Raw genomic sequence first — 11395 nt, forward strand, 5'->3', positions numbered from 1 at the left:
CCTTGGAAATGAAAGGCAGAGAAGAGAATTTAAAGTCAAACTGCCATATGTTCACTGGTTAAATCCGTATATTAGAGTGTGTAATATTATAATCTGTTGGGTTCAAGATTTTTTTTTGGCCCACCTTTTTGGTTTCCAACGTTAAGCAGATAAAGATCGGAAGAAAGTTATTCGGAAGATTTTACGTATCTTTGATACTTTCTCCCACACTATTTTGATTTAAGTCCGGTTTCAGTACTGAGTCTGAACTCTGAACGCTCTACCAAGCTCTATAATTTTTAACTTTTGGGAAGTGTGAAACAATGGTTTGGTGCTCTATTCAAACATAAACTTAAATACAGAGAAATATTTTTATAAAAAAATTTTATCCGTAGAAATATTATAAATCCTTTAATTATTAGCAGTTAAGCATTTATATTGAAGTCAGAAGGGCTGAAGCTGAAATCAAATTTCCCAAGAATTGTTGTATTGTCAGATAGTGTGGAATAAGAAGAATGGATTTTGAATTTGAATCATGTTAGACAATAGTTGTTATTATCTTATTAAAAAATTAAAAATCTAAAAAATAAAAAACAATTATTTTAAAAATGTGCTGACATCATCATGATGTGTGATGATGTCATCGGTCCAACCGACGGTCTAACCGGTTGGACCGGTTGTACCGTGACCCGGCCATCAAAGCGGGTTGCCCTCTGATCCGGTTTTTAAAACAATGATACATATAATTATTACTATGTGGAGGCAACTTTCCTTAAGACGGGAATTAGAAAAATTATAATTTATTACAATTTGGAGTTTATTCTTATTTATAACTATCCCAAATTGGGAATATAATTTTTTATAACTATGTAGAGTTTATTCCTATATAGAGTATCACTACAAAAAGGTTTTACTGTATATATATATATATATATATATAATATATATATATATATATAATATATATAATATATAGATATATATATATATATATATATATTATAGATATATATATATATATATAAATTTTTTATTTTAATATATTCCTTCATATTAATTTTAATGAATCTAATTTTGCCAAAATTCCTCCAATACAAATATTGGACAATGGCGTCAACCCTAGCAAAATTACCAAAGTGCCTTTTTCGCCCAAGATGATGAATGCCCTTGGACTCCCAAATTACCAAAATACCATTTTCGGCCCAAGGACAAGATTGTCCTTCCATTTTCATTTTTCACTTAACTACCTTCTATGTGTGTAACCGGAAGACTCTCTACTTTGTTGGTAGTGTCCCGATAACTAATTAGGTATCAACCAATTAGTGTTTTTGTACACCAATCAAGATTGGCCTCTAGCAAGGCATCATAATTCCCCGGTAAGCAAAGATTTAGTGATCAAGCTTTCCTTGTCTACGGTATGGTCACCGTGCAATTCGATCTATTTCATCATCTTATATCTCATCAAGATTTGAGGTACATAAGTAGTGTCTACCTCAAAACTATTTCCTTGACATGTTGTATATTCGGTTCTTGAATCTGACGACCATATGAGATTAGATTCAAGCACCAACTCGATTCCACCATGGCCACAGCTTTGCAGTCATAGTTCTTTAACCAAATATCTTGCAAGATAAAGTCTCCTATAGCTAAGAGTGATGAATCCTTAGATGATCCACCATAGGCATAGTGTACTTCCCAATGTAATCAACCACCACCATTTTGGTAACCCCAAAGAGAGACAATGTTAGGTTGGTGTCAAATCACATCAATCTTTACACACGGCGCTCTGGTAATCTCAAGTCGAAGGACCACATGCACCACCATCCGTAAGAGGATATATTCCATACATACTAAGCTACCATCTTGTACGGAATCCTCTGATGGGTCAATCCAGTGGACTTGCATAAGCAAGCACCCATGCGTTGCACTAGGTTGATGCTCACAACCTTGACATGTGAGACCTGTCACTATCTTTCCATAAGGTCATTCAACGCGATGATAGTCTCTCCGTATAATCTGTGTCCTAGGTCAGATTTATACTATGACTACGGATGGTTTAAGAAAGGCCAACATTTGTGCTCATAGGATTCTCTCAATTAAGATTTATGACACTTAATACCATCGTCACTGTTTCAACCTTTCTACTTATAAAGAAGCGTTTGCCTTCTATTCGTATAAAATATGAGTTTACAAGAGCTACAATGTTGGCTCTAGTGCACCTACTCTAACAGAAACAACTCAGCATTTCCAACCTGAAGGTGTTCACTGCTTGTGTAGGTGGAGTTCATTGTCAGCAGAGATAAATCTAAAGTAACATGGTCTGTGGTGCCAAAGTCCATGTACTAGGAGGCATCTTGGACAGAGGACGGTGCAGCAATGTAGTTCGTAGTAGGAGTAAGAGAATTCTGAGATTGTGCTTGAGTTAAGAATGCTTGATTTTGTATATGAGAAGCTGATTGAGAATGCGGCAAAACAGAAGTGAGATTTGCTACACCTGCTTGCCCTAAATTTTGGGAACTAGAATTAGAATAAACTAAAGGTGTGAAACCAGATTGTAAATGTGGCTAGGAGCTTAGAGTCGAGTAATTGGAAGACTGCTGAACATTTGGAGAGTAATACGGTGATGGTCCTTGAAATTGTTCTGTGGTCTAGGATAGTTAGGGACAAAATTGTTCCTGATAAAGGCATTGTTCCCAGTGTAATTGAAGTCAAATCTATGATAGCAATTTAAGGCAAGATGTCAAGTTTTGCCACATACTTGGCAAATGAATTTGCATCTACCTCCTCCTCGACCTCTGCCTCGACCATTAACAAAATATGGAAAGTAAAATTGGCTTTGTGGTGCAGCACTAAATAATTGATTCTAACCAATGGAAAAATTTGGAGAAGAATTTGGAGGAGTAAAATTGTGAGCTTGAAATACAAGAGCTTGTAGAGAATTAAACTTAGACTGTCCACCACCAAAGTGTGACTGCTCAGGTTGTGATTTCTTATTCATCAAATCAGAAGAAAGATTGGCCACATTAGTCGATCCTCCATGAAATTCAGTGTGTACAACTGAGTTCATTACTAAGCTTGCTCTTTCTATTCTAAGCTCAACTTTTGTAATATAATTTGTGCCTCTTGAATTGAAATAGTTTCCAGTTTTGACTCTAATTGAGTGAAGATGTTAACTACAGCAGCATCAAATTCAGACTCAAGTCCATCAAGAATATGATTCAATAATTCTTCATCAATCACCATGACTCCACTGGCTGATAAGCTCTCAGTAAAACCTTTCATCTTTACAAAGTAATCATGAATACTAAGGTTTTCCTTTTTAGTATTCTAAAGTAAATTTTTGACATGTAAGGTTTTTGTTCTTGACTTAGTGAGGAATTCCTTTTCTAAAGTAAACCAAATGTCAGTGGAAAATTGACACTTCGAAATGATACTAAACATCGATTCAGAAATGGAAGCAAGAAGCCAACTTACCAACAATTTGTCACTTCCAAAGAGTGTATTCTAGATTAGATTTTGTTGTCATAATTGAGTATGTGGTTGCATCTTCAGATTGAACCTTGAAAATTGAGCTAGACATGGAGGTAATCCCGTAAGGTGATCTTCAAGATCATATGATCCAATTGCAAACAAGACTTGAGACTTCCAAATGCGATGATTGTCTCTCGTCAATTTGGGAGAAATGAGTGGAAGAGCAGACGAAGACATCGAGTGAGAGTTTAGGAAATTGATGGAATCCAAATTGATTTTATGGCTTGGATTGTTCTCTGATGTGTTCGAAATAGATGAAGATGAATGAAGATTGGCCATTTTTTACATTTGTCAATGGCTCTGATATTATAAGAGGAGTTCGAACAAAGCAGCAAAAAAGAGAAAGAAAAATATGGAAAGAAAATGTTATTATTGATTGTTAATGAAATCAGAAGAGTACAAGAGCTTTTATACAAAGAGTAAAGTGGTGGATGAACATTAACTAACTGTTAAAGTTCACAGTTAACAGTTAGCACACTAACGGCAGTTACATACTGTTGAACCTAAATCGGTTAATATACTGCTTTATTTACAATGGCATAGTCCTCAATTAATCTAGAAATTCGAAAGTCACCTGTCTCATTAATGCATTTTGATTCATGTACCCAAACTGTAATTAAATTAAATATCGGTACTTAAGAGTTTCATGAAATATAAATTGAAGTCAATTTATTGTAGGACTTTAAACTGCCCCTTTTTCAGAAATATAATTGCTCATCGCGAGCAGGGCTGACCACCTCAATCGATTTTATCATTATTTTATAGATAAAAGCCATTCATTTACTTTGAATTACATGACAGCCATCGCAATTAATTAAAAGTTACCCATAAGTATTACCAAATAACATTTCATCATAAGATATCTAAAACAACAATTCACCACTTTATTAGGGTTTCCATCATTGCGGTTATACTATTTAATTTTACTCAAGAAAATATAATACTATAAGAAGCAAGGTTTTAAAACCTGGCCCGGGGTGAAACCCGGCAAAGTGGCAAGGTCTCGGTTGACTAGTTGAACCAATTTGACTAGTGCGTCAAACCGATGATGTCAACATGTCAAAGGTTTAAAATCCAGCAAACACACCCCTAAAAATTACACATCAGTCTTTACAGATTTAAAATCCACCCCAAATACAACCCTGGCCAAATAGGGCATGTTTCCGACATGGACAACACTCCCCATCACCACAAAAACACTCCCCTCAGCTTTCTGATCAAAACCCATCTCACCCCACCCCCGCTCGCCTCGCCAATCGCAGGCAATAGCCCGTTGTTGCCACAACGCAATTTTTGAATTTTCAGTCTTTTTACTTATTGGAAATCACCTCCATCGCCACCTTTTGATTCACCGATCCTTCCTCTTCAAAAGCCCCAACATTGTAGCTACTAATTGTTTCTCAATCGCTATTCATAAATCTAAGGTTTGCTTTGATAAGTTGTGAACAGTTGAAATTAGGAACCTGACCCGGTCAAGTTCTCAGGTCCTGATTAGACCAGTTCAACCGGTTGAGCTAGGCCGAGTTTAACCTTGATAAGAAGTATAATAAATAATTATATTGCAAAATGAAATAACACAAAATTATGTTTGGTATTTGGTAACAAAAAATCTCTACTTAATCCAACTAGATTTTCACCGAAGATATAGCTTAAAAAAAAAATGAGAAGTAATTAAAAACTTTTCAGTAACGTGATATATCCCAAATCATCTTTCTACATTAAATTATGTTTTAATTCTAAGTATGATTTGAATGGCATATAAAAAATAGGGTTTATGAGAAGGAAGTGAAGTCTCAAAATTATTTGTAAAGAATAAGAAATCAAAGATAACTTTATCAAATTTATCAGTCTGAAAAATTATTAAAAAGCCTATTAATAGGTGTCGATAGAACCTCTCTAGTTTTAAATAGCACTGGACCTGGGCTCCTATAATGACAGCGGCCCGATGTCACTGTCTTGACAGCAGCTATGGGCGCTCGTTCTCTTCATCAAAAAAACCTAGAAGTAGTTTTTACACAAATGTTCAGTATTCCCACATAGACTTCGGCACTTCGCCACTTGACACTTGCTTGGATTCTCAAAGAATAAAACTATGAGTAGTAACTAATATGTACGAATTTAAATATTAAATATTAAAAATTTGAAATTTTCTTAAAAAAATTTGAAATTTTCTTAAAAAAATTTGAAATTTTTTCAATGTTAATACTTATATCAGTATAAATTAGATAGTGTACTTAGCATTGTCCATTCTCAAAATCATCAAATAGTGTTGCAGCCAATAAGGTAGACTGCTCACATCCCTCCACGCCCTAAAAGACAATACCTCCAACTCAAAGTTTGAAACTTTCTTGTCTACTTTTCTTCTAGCTATATCATCTCAGAGAGAAATCATGCACCAGAAATTCATTTGAGACACAACCAAAGTGAAGAAAACAATGTTTAGTTTCAGAACGGACCAATCTCTTCTTCTCCTTTCAACTTTCCTCTTCATTTCTTCAACCATATTGTTCTCCCTTGCTCATGGACTTGGTATTCATGGTACGCTTCTCTTCCTCAAGCCTGCATGCTTTGTTGTTTTTACTTCTGTTTTTGAGCAATTTTTTGATCCTCCATAGGAACCATTGATGAAGACGAGTACGGTGTCTTTTCATGGGCGATGAGAAGGTCTGTTCTTGATGATAACAATGTTGAACATGTAGAGGATAACTCAACTTTGATATTGGCTGCAGACAGAACTCATAGAAAGGACCCTCTCGACGATTTTAACTATTATAAAGGTGGATGGAATATCAGTGAAAAGCATTATTTCTCTGTAAGTTCCTCCATCAATTCCATGTTTTATTGCCTCTTCTATAGCTTTATTGTATTTTGAATTGATTCTCTCATCTGGACTTATTGTTTATTGTATTTTGATAATTTCTATGTTCTGTTGTTCATCAAATTCAGACTTGAATTATTTGTGTGACACGAATTTTGCTTAACTTTCTCATTTGGTACCGAATTTATCAGTGTTCTTACTTCTAATTAGTTTCTTTTATGCAGTCTGTTGGGTTCACAGCTGCTCCCCTCTTTCTCACTGGTGCTATATGGTTTGTAGGATTTGGCCTATGCTTGTTTGTCATCAGTTTATATCATTGCTGCTGTCAGGGCCGCAGTTACGGTTATTCTCGAACTGCCTATGCAATTTCGCTTGTCTTTCTCATACTCTTCACCATTTCGGCAATGTGAAGTCCCCATCCTCATTTTTTTACTTTGTGTGCCTTAATGTGTGGATTGAATGAGCTCATGCTGGCTCTGTTCTTTGATTTTTATTTTTTATTTTTCCCATGGTTTTAGCATTGGATGTGCTGTTCTGTATACCGGGCAAGGAAAGTTCCATAGAAGCACAACAAAGACATTGGAATTCGTTGTCAATCAGTCAGATACTACTGTCAGTAATCTTAGGATAGTATCAGATTATCTATCTGCAGCCAAGTCAATTGGGGTTGATCAAATACATCTGCCTCCCACTGTCCAGAATAGCATTGATGACGTTGATAAGAAGATAAATTCTTCAGCTAGCAATCTTGAAAAGGAGACTGAGAAAAATTCAAATGATATACAACAAATATTAGATGCTGTGTAAGTATATGTTTTCTTTTCTCTCTTTTTTCGGGATTGCATACCTTTGGGCTTATTTGATCATGATATTTGCTGCTTCCTTGCAGAAGAAAAACTCTAATCGTAATTGCTTCTGTAATGCTCCTCTTGGCCTTACTTGGTTTCTGTAAGTATTTTCATCCCACCAAGTAGGTGCTGACTTTCCAATCATCTGTATGCTTTCACCTTTTATAGTGACAATATTGTTGTACTTGTTCATTGCAGTACTTTCAGTTATCGGCATACAATTTCTTGTGTACATGTGAGTGGCGACAAATTTATTTACATATGAAGTGCTTTTACTGTTTTCATATTTCTCTATTTAATTGCAATGAGTGGGATTGCAGATTGGTAACATTGGGGTGGATCCTCGTCACTGGCACATTTATTTTGTGTGGCGTATTTCTCATTCTCCATAAGTAAGTCTTCTAACTTACGTAGAACAAATCTGTATATATACTGTAAGCTGAAGACACTTTCAGAATTGTATGCCTAACACATTTTCATTTTCACTCAATTTCCAGTGTGGTTGGAGACACCTGTGTTGCAATGGATCAGTGGGTTAAAAACCCTACAGCTCATACAGCTTTGGATGATATTCTTCCCTGCGTAGATAATGCAACTGCCCAGGAGGCCTTGTCTAAAACCAAAGAAGTAACTTTCCAGTCAGTTGCAGTTGTTAATCGTTTCATCACTAATGTGTCTAACATTAACTTTCCGCCCAGAGCCGAACCTGTATATTACAATCAGTCTGGTCCCTTGGTACCTGTCCTCTGCAATCCATTCAACTCTGACAAGACTGACCGACAATGTGCCACTGGTGAAGTGGACTTTACCAATGCAGCTCAGGTAAACTAAAACAAGTACTTGGCACATAACTCAAGTGAACAAAACATTCAACAGGCATTATAGCCTATAAGTGATACTTCTGAAAAAGCAATCAAATTGATCCCTTGCTAGCGTTTCCTCAATGGAGGAATGTGAAGATTAGGAGTAAAAAAGTATGACAATATTATCATTGTGTTTCTTGCAGGAATGGAGGAAGTACATCTGCCAAGTTTCAGCAACTGGTATTTGCACTACTGTTGGTAGATTGACTCCTGTTTTCTACGACCAGATGATGACTACTGTCAATGTAAGCTACGCGTTGTATCACTATGGTCCGTTTCTTGTTCAGCTGGGAGATTGCACTTTTGTTCGTGAAACATTCAGTGGCATCACCGAGCATCATTGTCCGGGCCTGGAGCTTTATAGTAAATTGATATATGTAGGGTTGGTTATGGTTTCTGCTGCAGTTATGCTCTCTTTGATCTTCTGGGTTCTTTATGCCAGAGAAAGGCAACACCGGAAGCACACCAAAGAGTTAATAGCCACAAAATCTGGTCAAGATGTCTTAGAAGAGGAGAAAGTTATGCAGTGAGATTCAGATTTGTAGATGTTAAGTTAATTAATTCAATTTATATATGCTATAGAAATCTTTTAGAATCATAGTTGTTCTGCACAGCCACCAATTCTCTAAGCTGATGGATTTCTATGTATTTTTGCATATGCTTGAATTTGATAAGGATGAGATTACATAGTGGCTAGTGGCTGTATTGTGTATGTGAGCAAGTGTTTGCTATAAGATGAGCAGTTAAGCTTTTAACACTTTGATAATAAAGCAGGACTTAGTTTGGAAAATAATGTTTGCTATTTATGTAAACTTTGCAATGTCACTTTATTTCAAAGAATAGAAATTTAGAAGTTAAGCTTAAATGTTAATAGTTAATTAAATGCACCAAAGTTTTCCACTGGTTAAAGCGTTGTTGGAAGGAAAAGCTTTTGATCAAGAGAAAGACTTCCGACCAAATTATAATACAATTAGTCAATAAGAGTATATCAAAGAAGGGATTACTTATATTAGAAGGGTGTAATTTTAAGTTTTTAACCATAGTCAATCTCTTTCTAAACCCCGATAATATTTAAAGCCCTTGTTTGTTTAACTTCTTAAAACTCTATTCTATAATCATATTTAAAATAAATAGTAAAAATTGTGTTTGTTTTAATATGACGAAATTTAATTCAAAACCCAACCCTATTCAAAGACATTTTTTAGCTTGAAAATAAAAATCGTTTTCTATTATCTTATTCTATTCAACTCAAAACATTTAACAATTATCTTTCACAATATGAGTTTATAAATTAACAAAATAGTCCCACCCACCCAAGCCATTGTCGGCCACCAGCAACCACCGTTGAAACGATGTATAACCGGTTGGATCTGGCCGATCGTGCGTTGATCTGACCATTTATAATGACCAGATTTTGGCTATTAATGACAGTCAGAAACCTGGAAGTAGATCTAGCTAGAAAAGGTCAGATCTAGTCGATTGTGCGTCATTTCGATGACTGTCGACCACCGTTTGGCGGCAGTGGCTAGCTGCCGATAGTCGGTTGGGTGGGTGAAAATGTTTTTATTAATTTATAAACTTTTATTATGGGGCATGTTTAGCTAAATTAACAAATGTAAGGAGTTAAAAAATAATCTAAATATTTTCAGAAAATATTATCAAAATATGTACCAAACAACTATTTTATATTTTTATCCAACTCTGATATAATTTTTAAATATTATACCAAACACATTATCCTATCCTATCCTATTTGATTTAATCATATCATATCATATTCATAATAGTTTTTCAAAATATCATGTTTCAAATAATATACCAAACAGTCTCGTTTGTTTCACTTTTTCGATTGACTTTTCTGTTATCATATTTGGATTGAAAAACAGAATATGTGTTTGTTTAATTATTAGATCATTTCGTTCAGAAAATTCATCCAACTCAAATAGGATTCAAATAGGATTTTTGGTCTAGAGTATGAAAATTGGGTGGGACTTATTTTCTATTATCCTATTCTATTCAACTCAAAACATTTAACAATTACATTTCACAATAAAAGATTATAAATTAACAAAAACACACCCCACCCAAGCCACTATTGGCTGCCAGCAACCACCGCCAGCCACCAACTGCCATTGGCGTCAGAATGATGCGTGACCGATCATGCGTCGATCTAGCCGTTTTCAGCCAGATACACCATGGATCTGGCCAGAAACGGCTGAAGATCTGTGCATTAACAACGGCCAAATTTTGGTCATATATCTGGCCATTTTCAACTAGATTCATGGTGGATTTGGTCGGAAAAGGCTAAATCGATGCACGACCGACCAGATCCATCCAATTGTGTGTCATTCCGGTCGACAGTGGCTTGGGTGGGTGTGGGTGTTTCTATTAATTTATAAAAGTTGATTTTGTGGGAGGAGGATGTTTAGCTAAATTAACGAATGTAAGGGGTTAAAAATAATCTAAATATTTTCAAAAAATGTTTTTAAAAAATTGTATCAAACAACTATTCTATATTTTTATCCAACACTGATATAATTTTTAGATATTATACCAAACACGTTCTAAGAATCCTATCATATTTGATTTAATCTTATCATAGCCTATTCATAATAGTTTTTTCAGAATATTATATTTCAAATAGTGTACCAAACAGGCCCTTATATTTTTCTAAAAAATAAATATTAGGGCTTAGAAAGAAAATTGGTGGGACTTACTTAAAAGTATTAACTAAGAGTAGGATTTAAAGGCCCAAATGGGAATGAATTTAGAATTAGAGTAAATGACATATTCCCACCCGAGGTTTGGTGAAATCCAAAGTCGGTACTCTTGATTGCATTTATTACAGATTCTCACCCTTAAAGTGATAGAAAATTGTTTAATACGACAATAAAAGGATAAATTGTTCATTTTGAAGGAGGCAGCGCATGTTAGCAGATCACGACCCCTAACAGTGCTCCAACGCACGTTAGCATGCATCGCCCTAACGCTTTTCGCCCTTTTTTGGTGATTCTTCCACCCAAAATCACCCTTGTCACCACTATTTGAACCTCTATCCTCTCCTCTACAAAACCTTACCCTTCACAACCCCTCATCACTCGTCGATCACCAACCATGGTAGCCGCACCATGTGACTATTTTTTTTGCCAGTTTTTGGCCGTTCTGAGCGGCGACAACCCCAACCACCACCATTGTTTGGCTCCTAGCATCCTCCCCTACAAAACCCCTAACCTTGTCGACCACGACAGCTCACCATTTGTCGACCACAACAGCTCCAAAAAACACAATGAACAAGAACCTCTCGGCTGACAAATGGCGACTAAACGGTTACTGGGGACATAAGGGTTTTGTAGAGT

At 35.6% G+C, this 11395-nt stretch overlaps 1 protein-coding gene across 1 annotated transcript; it reads left to right on the plus strand.

Moving 5' to 3' along the window:
* The first annotated feature begins 5762 nt into the window (after window positions 1-5762).
* Window positions 5763-8569, plus strand: LOC116109555. Its single transcript, XM_031395784.1, has 9 exons — window positions 5763-6048; window positions 6126-6322; window positions 6553-6734; window positions 6847-7131; window positions 7218-7276; window positions 7375-7411; window positions 7497-7568; window positions 7674-7998; window positions 8183-8569. Exons 1-9 carry the CDS (start codon window positions 5946-5948, stop codon window positions 8567-8569), a joined length of 1647 nt encoding a protein of 548 aa, XP_031251644.1. The 5' UTR covers window positions 5763-5945.
* The last annotated feature ends 2826 nt before the right edge of the window (window positions 8570-11395 follow it).

Source organism: Pistacia vera, unplaced genomic scaffold, assembly GCF_008641045.1.
Source record: "Pistacia vera cultivar Batoury unplaced genomic scaffold, PisVer_v2 Contig582, whole genome shotgun sequence".
NCBI classification, from domain to species: domain Eukaryota; kingdom Viridiplantae; phylum Streptophyta; class Magnoliopsida; order Sapindales; family Anacardiaceae; genus Pistacia; species Pistacia vera.

Bases quoted from the DNA above. Each gene is read 5' to 3' on its own strand.
- LOC116109555 (XM_031395784.1), top strand. From the start codon at position 5,946: ATGTTTAGTTTCAGAACGGACCAATCTCTTCTTCTCCTTTCAACTTTC. The intron at 7,132-7,217 runs GTAAGTATATGT...GCTTCCTTGCAG, and splicing joins CAACAAATATTAGATGCTGT to AAGAAAAACTCTAATCGTAA. The intron at 7,999-8,182 runs GTAAACTAAAAC...TGTTTCTTGCAG, and splicing joins ACTTTACCAATGCAGCTCAG to GAATGGAGGAAGTACATCTG.